This window comes from Galleria mellonella, unplaced genomic scaffold, assembly GCF_026898425.1.
Source record: "Galleria mellonella isolate WM207_F2 unplaced genomic scaffold, CSIRO_AGI_GalMel_v1 utg40, whole genome shotgun sequence".
NCBI lineage: Eukaryota > Metazoa > Arthropoda > Insecta > Lepidoptera > Pyralidae > Galleria > Galleria mellonella.
This window is the reverse complement of record NW_026442094.1, coordinates 2,357,736-2,367,872: the sequence shown is the minus strand read 5'-3', so window position 1 is coordinate 2,367,872 and position 10,137 is coordinate 2,357,736. Positions and strand designations below refer to the sequence as shown.

At 37.3% G+C, this 10,137-nt stretch overlaps 1 protein-coding gene across 1 annotated transcript; it reads right to left on the bottom strand.

Annotated features, from left to right (window-relative positions):
- Window positions 1-936: 936 nt before the first annotated feature.
- On the bottom strand, window positions 937-2,481 carry LOC113519323 (uncharacterized). Its single transcript, XM_026904382.2, has one exon. The coding sequence runs from the start codon at window positions 2,479-2,481 to the stop codon at window positions 937-939; it is 1,545 nt and encodes a 514-aa protein (XP_026760183.2).
- Window positions 2,482-10,137: the final 7,656 nt, after the last annotated feature.

Here is a 10,137-nt window from a genome sequence, read left to right as displayed (position 1 = left end):
CATCCTTTTTTTTTTCGAGGGTGTCGTAAGAGGTGACTAAGGGAGGGAGAGGGATGGGCAGTAGCGTATTTTTTAAAAATTCTCCAAAGCATAACTGCAGTTATCAGTCCGCTTGCCAAGCATGGCAACTACTAGCGAAACATCCCATGGGCGAGGCTTATGTTCAGCAGTGGACAGTTAAAGATTGATGATTATGATGAACGATAGATTCGTCGTTAAATTATAGAAGTGTTATTGGTTATAAGTTGTCAAAAACTAACGAAATTTATGTATTGGAGTGTTATATGACTTTCATGTCTACTTTTTATATATATTTTATAGATGGGTTTACAAATAATGGATTAAGAGTTTTTTCTCAGGTTTCATACTCGTACTAACTATTCGCCGTGTGGTCCCAGCACAGAACGGATCTTCCCTTATTGTCCCTTGGGTGTCGTAAGAGGCGATTAAGGGAGTTTAATGGTCGAGGGATGGGCAGCAGCGTCTTTTTAAAACATTTCCAAAGCCGAACTGAGGTTGCCAATCTGCCTGCTAAGCATGCAATTATTGGCAAAATTTCATCTTTTGGGGGAGGCCTATGTCCAGCTAAAATAAATGTGGACAGTCAATGGTTGACAAAATACAGTACAAAACTAGCTATTGCCTGCGGTTATGCACGTGTGGTGTGTTTCATTTTGAAGTGCAAAATTGATATTTCTAAATATATCTATTTTTTCGGCGTATGTTGATAGTTAGCCAGTATAAAAGATTTTATTAATGTGTATTTAATTTTATTACTATATATTGTTCAATCACGTTATTGTGAACTGATTATAATAAAGAAAACGCCGGTTCGTGTTGAAAAGTTATACTGACAGTTATAAAAAAAATGAATAATTAAAAGAATACAATATTAGAAATTACAAATTACAAAGGAGTTTGTAACACTCCCCTTTTTTACGTAGGCAGGGGCACCAACTTCCTCATTGGGCGTCTAAATAAGCCGATAGGCGTCCGTACTTCGGCTATTCGAGCAATGCCATCTTGTCCTCGATAAATTGCAGTGATTACACCTCTTAGCCACGTTCCACGCGGTTGTTGATCATCTCCAACTAGCACCAGGTCCCCCACATTCACTCTTGGCGCAATACCCTGCCCTCGTCTAGGCAATAGTGTTGGCAGATATTCTTTAACCCACCTGGACCAGAAATGATCTGCGAGGCGTAGGGCCCTTTTCCATCCTGCTCTACTACAGAGGTCTCGGTCTTCTAGACGTGCAGGTATTGGTTTTCCTGACGAAGTTCCAAGTATAAAATGGAAAGGAGTCAAAGCTTCACTCTGATCAGGGTCAGAGGGCACGTGAGTGAGAGGTCTGGAATTTATGAGCGCTTCTGCCTCTATAAGAAGAGTTAACAAAATCTCGTCACTGGGTGTACGCTCTTTCAAAGTGACTTGCATAGCGGTTTTCACTGACCTCACTAATCTCTCCCATGAACCGCCCATAAAAGGAGCAGATGGTGGGATGAATTTCCAAGAAATACGCTCATTTGCAGCAAACAGTTCCATTTCAGCTCCATACAAAGATTTCAATAAATGATTGGCACCGACGAATGCCGTCCCATTGTCCGACCAGATTTCTGTAGGAACCCCACGTCTACCAATAAATCTGCGTAAACTCATAATAGCGGCATCGGTACTCAAACTATGTACCAATTCTAGGTGAACTGCTCTAGTTACCAAACATGTAAAAAGAGCGACATACCGCTTTTCACGACGTCGGCCAACAGCAACTTGAAGAGGTCCAAAATAGTCAAGACCAGTAAAACTGAAGGGTCTCTTGTGATGAGCTACACGGGCAGCGGGTAAGTCTCCCATAGGAGGCTGATACGGTGTAGCACGTCTTATCTTGCAGACTCTGCAATTGTAAGCAACAGATCGAACAGCGCTTCGAAGGTGAATGATCCAATAAAACTGTCTGAGTTCATTTACTACCAACTCTGTATTGCCATGAGCTGCCTTTTCGTGATAATAGGCAATAAGTAGACGCACAGTCCGATGACGAGCATCCAAGATAATAGGGCGCTTCACGTGATCTTCGACGTCTATTGCACGATCAATCCTGCCTTTTAAACGGATGACTCGCTGTTCATCGATAACTGGGGAAAGCGTGAACAATTTGCTCTTCCGTGGTAGAGGTTGACCATTTTTCAAGAGTACAAGTTCTTCCGCAAACGTTTCTAACTGGCTATGTCGCAGTAAATGTGTTTCAGCAACAGACAAATCTTCAGCCGTAATATCAGAAGTGCCTTTCCGACGCAGCAAGGTAATGAATTTATGAGCTCTTGCCGTTGCTCTTAATAATCTCAACCAGGAGCTTAGTCTGTCAGAGCTAACTACAAGAGGCATGGGAGATGGCTGTGACGTAATGAGATTAACAACACATGAGTGATGACGAGTAGACGGTTTAAGTTCTACGTCGTTTTTGTCCAAGCTACCAGCCATAGATACTGGTGGAGATGATGGCCAACTAGACTCACTGTCATACAGAAAATTGGGACCTACAAGCCAACGAGACGACTGTGTTAAAATAATACGATTAACACGCGTAGCATCATCAGCCACGTTACTATGCGTTGGAACCCATCGCCATTCATTGACTAGTGTGAGTTCGAGTATCTCACCCAAACGATGAGCTACAAATGGCTTATAGGTACGCGCATCACTCCGGAGTCACCCTAGCACGTTTAACGAATCAGTCCAAAAGAATCGTTTTGTTGGTTTATGGTTATGAGATTCGACTATGAATGACGCTAGACGAGCAGCGACTAACGCTCCCTGGAGTTCTAAACGGGGGATGGAAGTCGGCTTTAATGGAGCTACTCTACACTTACTGGAAATGAGAACGACCTTCACATCTCCGTTTGTAAAAATCATCCGCCAATATGCAACTGCTGCATAAGCCATTTCGCTAGCATCACAGAAGATGTGAAGCTCGCGTTTGGATACATCGGGTTCACTCAAACCGTAATAGCGTGATATCTTGAGATTAGATACCAATTTTAGATCCTGAAACCAATCATACCAAATCTTCAGGTCGGTTTGAGGTAACTCGTCGTCCCATGTAAGGCGTTTACGCCATATATTCTGAAACATGATACGCCCTCTGGAAACTATAGGTCCTAAAATACCAAGAGGATCATAAATACGCATTACATAAGAAAGCGCATCACGTTTAGTAATCTGATGTGGCAATTTATCATTTTCGAACCCAATACTAAACGAAATTGTATCAATATTAGGCTGCCAAATAAGACCTAGAGTCCGAACATTTACGTCGTTGTTCGAATTACCTAAATCTATAGACTCGTTTCTACTTTTGATACAAGTAGAAACCAAGTCTTTTGATAAAAGTGATAGGGCATCAGGATTGTTGGATACCCAACCGCGCATCTCAAAACCAGCTCGCTTATTCAGCTCTACAATATCTGCAGCTAAACGAGCTGCTTTCTCAATGTTGTCCTGCGATCCTATATAGTCATCCATGTATGTATCAAATACAGAGGCATGTGCTGCTTCCGGGAATTCTCCTTGGAATTCATCAGCATTTACTTTTTTAACATACAACGCGGTACATGGACTCGAACAAGCACCGAACATCATTGAAGACATGCGATATATTTTAATTTCCTGCGTGTGATAATCGCGCCATAAAAATCTTTGAGCGTCTCGGTCCTGCTCCCTTATCTTAACCTGCGGAAACATCTCTCGAATATCGGCTGTTAAAGCAATAGGGCCTTCCCTAAATCGCATGAGTATACTAAGAAGGGGCTGTAAGAGATCAGGACCGGGTAATAATAAAGAATTTAAGCTGACCCCTTGGAATTTAGCGGCAGCATCATGAACAATGCGTAATTTTCCTGGTTTATGCGGATGTGTCACCCCAAAATGCGGGAGATACCAGGAAATACCTATTGGTGACTTGTGACATTCCTCAACATAGCCCTTGTCTATCATAGCTTGTACATTCACACGATATAACTGCGCGTATTGATCATCACTTTTCATTTTCTTTTCTAAGCTAAGAAAACGTGAAAGTGCTAATCTATAATTATTTGGCACGACACTAATATCAGGACGCCACAAAAGACCAGCTTCAAAATGTCCATCAGGCAATCGTCGCACTGTGCTTTCCAAAATTTTGAGTGCATGTGCGTCCGACCTACCGCGATATTCTTTTTTAACAATGCCAATTGAATACAATCTATAATGTTCTTTAATTATTTCTTCAAAATTTTGAATGTTATCGGATTGACAATCATCAAAAACTGTAGCGTGATTTATTATATCATGACCACTTCCTATTTTACTTTTACTAATAGGTCCGCAAACAACCCAGCCTAAAGCAGTCTTAATAGCCATCGGTTCAGTAGCAGTACCCGCTCGTATTAATTTAGGTACTGTCAAGTGACAGTTATCAATCCCTATCACGATTGTAGGTTGCGCGTTTTCGTAACAAAGCTCATCGGCAATTTCGAAAAGATGAGGATATTTCTTCAAATCGTCAGCTTGAATACCGTATTGATAAGCTACACCTAAATTGTCAACGGAACGAGCACCGTGAATTTGAAAGGAATCTTCGCTGTGTAAACCTTGGATAGTAAAATTAACTAAATAAAAATCACTCACTTTCGAAAGTCCACCTAAGCAGTCAATATGCACACGACCTTTGGGACCTACAGCACCAATATGCTTCGAAATTTTCGCGTCAATCAGTGTTGTAGTACAGCCGTCATCTAATAGTGCATATGTGTTGACAGTACCACAGGGACCAGACACTCTGACAGCAATTATTTTTAGTAAAGAGCGAGAAAGTGTGTTCGGAAAAGTGGTGGTAGCATGAGCTGAAACTTCGACAGCACATTCTTCAGTTCTGCGAGTATTTACTATCTGATTCTTGTCGCTTTGTGATGTAGAAGAATCAGACTCTACAATATCTACATCTGCATGTGCAACGAGGTTAAGTTCTACGCTATTGTTGTGTAAAAGAAAGTGATGTTTGAATAAACAACCATCCTTACCACACGTAGATTTATTTTTACATAATTTAAATCTATGCGAATTTTTTCGTAAACAACGATAACAAACCTTATTAGCCTTTACCCATTTCCATCTGTCATCTATAGATAAAGATAAAAATTTGTCACATACGACAATGTCATGTTCTGTTTGTTTACAAAATATGCATGACATGTTTGCAGATTTATTTACATTTGATTTATTAGGTTTTTTAGATGAACCTGAACTCACGCTTCCCGTATTGCAATTAACTTGATACTTACCCTGTTTATGTGTGTGATTTGATGTATTACGAGTAGTATGAGAGGTCGACGGATGTAAATATGTGTCTGAAGTTATTCCAAATTTATTTTGTAAATGTATCTCCCGTACAAGAAACTCGGATAATACCTCGAGTTTACTACCTCCCTCAGTATGACTAGCTGCATAATCTAACCAACGCATACGTAAAAGTGGAGTCAGTTTGCTAACTAATACGTTGAAAAGTTCAGGTGAACCTAAATAATCTGCCTGATTTAATAATCGCATTATTTCAATGCAGTTTTTCACTCGACACGCAAAAATACCTAAATCCTTTCCTTCGCTACTAACTTTCGGTAGGGCTCGGACGGAATTTAATTCTTGTAGCATAATCATCTCGGGACATCCAAATCGGGTTTCGAGTGCACTGATGACCTGCTGTGGGTCACGCGCCGATACCAATAGGACGTGAACAGCCTCCCGCGCGGCTCCACGCAACGCACCGTTTAGGCGTGCGAGATTCTCACCTGCTGAATAGAATTTTTCCGTGTCTACAAATGTACGTTTGAAGCTAAGCCACTCAGTAGCACAACTGCCATCAAATAACGGCAACTTGGTATGACAGTTATTCGATTTATTACTTGTTAAGACTGCACCTAAATCACTTATAGCCTTAGCTATGAATTGTGCGTCAAAACTCCCCGTGTACTTTTGTCCCTGGGGATCACTGACAGAGTTGTGAGAAGTAGTAGGATGAAATGGTAACCCTAAAGAGTGTGACGCAGGGACCTCTGGGGCACTAATGCCGGGTTGCCGATCGATCGGCTCCTCTGCTAACGGGCCATCACCCGGGTTATTATTCAACCACGTTTCAACCTGTTTGCTACTCATACACGAGCTTGCATACGAGTTTGCATGTACGCTACTCTCAGCCTCTATAGCGGCGAGCTGTGCGCGTAGCTCAGCATCCGCAACTTTACGTTCTAACTCAGCGAGCCGGCGAGCGTGCTCCGCCTCGGCTGCTAAACCATGCCTGCTGCCTTTACCATACTCCCTGTGGATCTTCTCGATGCGGTGTGACTGTCACCCCGAGACCTGGGTGGGGGCTCCACGTGAACTCCCTCCGAAGGCGCATCCATTTGACTGGTGGACGCACATTGAGCCTCCGACGTCCCTTGATCTCCATACGTAGGGTTTGACTGTCCACTCTTGCTGTGATCCATGGTATTTTCGTATTTATTCGACGGCCTACCTTTTTGGGAACGTGTGAGTACCATTTCCAACACTTAAACGGTAGAAGGACCAATAATATTGTGAACTGATTATAATAAAGAAAACGCCGGTTCGTGTTGAAAAGTTATACTGACAGTTATAAAAAAAATGAATAATTAAAAGAATACAATATTAGAAATTACAAATTACAAAGGAGTTTGTAACACACGTAGTTATCTATGACTATTAAAACTAGTCTATAAGTTAAATCTTACAACTTTTGCTTCTTCGATATTGTTACTGTTATTAGTTTGGGTTCATTTCTAATTTCATAATGCTTTGTTTGACAATTTAACCATTTTTAATAACGTTAACAATGATGAAAATTGTATAAATTTTTATTTTTAAAATTAAAAAATACCTGATCACGTAACTCTAACAAATCCTATTGCAATCGATATTTGAAAAAGATATTTTATAAAACTTAGAAGGCAAACAAGCTGACGGCTCACCTAATGGAATTGAAAATGGATGAAAATTAAAAATGTTTTCAAAGTTTTATCTTCCTGCAAAATTATTCGATTTTGTAAAGGAGTTTAGGCTTAAGGATAATTCAAATGCGTGGGATAGGTAGGCATATACACATGATTCAAAAATGGAATTATCAATAATAATGAGTCATGTATAATACATGTCGTTAGGGGTTTTCTTTTTCTTTGTCCATTGTGAACATTTGTGTCGAGTACGGTAACGATTGTCATTCAGTGCGCGCGCGCATACGTGGATGCAGTCCAATGCCGCTGGCTCTTCCTTCCGTTATTTAGAGATGACTGCGCTCTCCGACCGGTCTTAAATGTCAATGGATTTAGAATAATAGAATTTGGGATCAAGTGACTTTGGTATTTGTCGTAATTTATATGTACCTTTGTATTTCTAGAACATTTATATTTAAACACTTAATTGCAAATTGTTATAGAAATATAATTAAACCATGAAAAATAGATACAGTAAACATCGTGATTTGAAAAAACTGCGGTGGGATGAATTAGAACTTGATATAAATATCGATATGGCGGATTTTGAACCGACTTCAAAAAGAAGAAGTTTCTCAATTTGATTATATTTTTTTTGTTTATTATCTATAAATCCATCATTTCTGAAGCGATTTGGAAAATTCTTTTTTTATCTGAAAGGATATGTTTACAGATTGGATCTATAGAAATATTATCAAAATCGGTTTAGTAGTTTAATTTTTAGACCAGAAAAACTAGTTTTGTCACAATTCAAGTCGATTTATTGTGGGACGCATTCTTTAATTATAATTATATTTTTTTTTAATAATTTTATTGAGATCAGAACAATAAATAATAAATGTTAATGGTAATCATAAGATTATCTGTGATTGTACAGTGTACATAGCGAAATTCCATCATGTAGGTGAGGAATGCTAGAGATAGGTATGTAACACAAAGTAGGTAGTTAGATACCTACATCTACTTCGACCAATCTTAAGTAGAACACTGAATACTGCATCAATTCGTAGAGCAATCAACTATTTGGCATTTACAATCGGTTGTTATTGTCTGTCTCATTATATTATTGTAATGCAATTTAAAGCAGTTTATAATATTTTTGAAGGGATATTAATTTAAATAATGTTAGAGTAAACTGTTGATAGAATCGACGGCTTAAAGTGAACGAAGAACTATGGGTGCTATTAAGTACTTATCTATATATTAATACGTGAAGCAAAAACTTTGTAACTTTTTCACGAAAATTGCGTGGTAAGAGGAGTATGAAATTTGGCACACTTATAGTTTATATAGAGGAGTGTAACTTTATGCATAAAAAATACATTATAGCAATAAAAACAAAATTACACACACTACCATGTATTTGACATACACACGCATATATACTCTTTTGTTTAGTGTTAAAGTCTGTTAAATTGCGAATAGATTAATATTGTTTGTCTTTAATATTATTTATTTGTTTATAATGTTACTGAATATCAAATATAACCATAATAAATTCGTTTATTACAATGTATGTTATAGTCGAATTTCGACCACGGGACGACCATTAGTTATAATGTAATACACAACTTTTTAATAAATCAATTACCTACTCTACTGTTTTTGAAGCTCATATTTTAAGAATCATATCAATCAATTTATCAATAAAAATATCGTTATTACTTTTCAATAAAATTATTAATTATCAATAAAATTATTGTTGTATTTAATTAGAATATATCCAGAAACCTACTCATCATCATCTTCCTACCCTTTATCAATTATTATTTGGAGTCAGCGTAATATGTTTTTTTTCTTCGATTTTTCTCTATTCGCAGTCATTTGCGCATTCACTCCCATTTTGGCGATATCATCTTTCACACAGTCCATCCATTCTAGAAACCTACAATTTTAAATTATTTATTATATTATAAATGTGAAAGTTTCTATATAAATGTTCCGATTTTAGTATATTTGATTAAATGGCCGAATGGATTTAAATAAAATTTGGTACACGGGTAGGTTATATTTTAACTTAGTACATGATATTTAATGTACTGATTTACGCAGGCAATGCCGGAGGAAATAGATCTTAATTAATCATTTAGCCTCATTATCATATACCTACCTATAGTAAATAATTAGATAGATTCTCGTAGTACAAAAGCATTTCGATCCGCGTGAATTAAACCCAGGAATTTCTAAGTTCAATAGTTCATTGGATAATTTCGAAATAGGCTCAGGTTTAGGTGTTCTAACTGGGATTCTGAATATTTATTACTCTCTTTCAAGGAATTAACAATAATAATTAATAGATAATTAATATAATAATAATTATTAATTATATTATATTAAATATCTAATTACTTTAAATAAAATGTAATTTAAATGTCAACGGTTTCTTTTAGAGGTTCTCCAAAAAGATCGTAATAAGTTTTCTTAAAAATCTGCATAGCCTACAGTGGCACGGTGATTATTAACAATTTACCATCAGATGAAAAGAGAAGGAAAACTCGAATACCAGACTTCTTTTATTGGAACAAACCCGTGTCCAGCTTGGGGATATAAATTCATTGTTATAAATATATAAGCGTACTTATTTTTAAAAATTTAATGTAGTTTTATAAATACCTTACATAAATATCTTAAGTCTTCTAACATAACACACCGAGGTAGCGTACCAAAGATTTTGATAACATTACCTCTCTGGATAATAATATTTATTTTTTTAGGAGAATATATAACGACCTTAATTTTTAAATGAATTTATGTTCATTTTTTAATGATTTTACGCTCCGTCCCGATGGCTGCTGTATCAATTTATTTGTCGAAATCTTGTAAATGAATCCTGTTTTAATGTTGCCAAACAAGTCAAAAATAAAAACGAAATGGCAGGTATGCAGTTACTTTTAAGTGATAATTTATTTGTGGCAAGTCACTATATTGCCAGTGTATTTAAAATTAGAACAAAAAATAAACAATGTGTGCTTACTTAATGTGGAAGTATATATAAACTGGAATTCCAACAGAAAGCTATATTTTTTTATGATACTTAGAAAGACGAACAAGCCGAATGTCCACCTGATGGAAAGCGGTAGCCGTCGTCTATAGACAT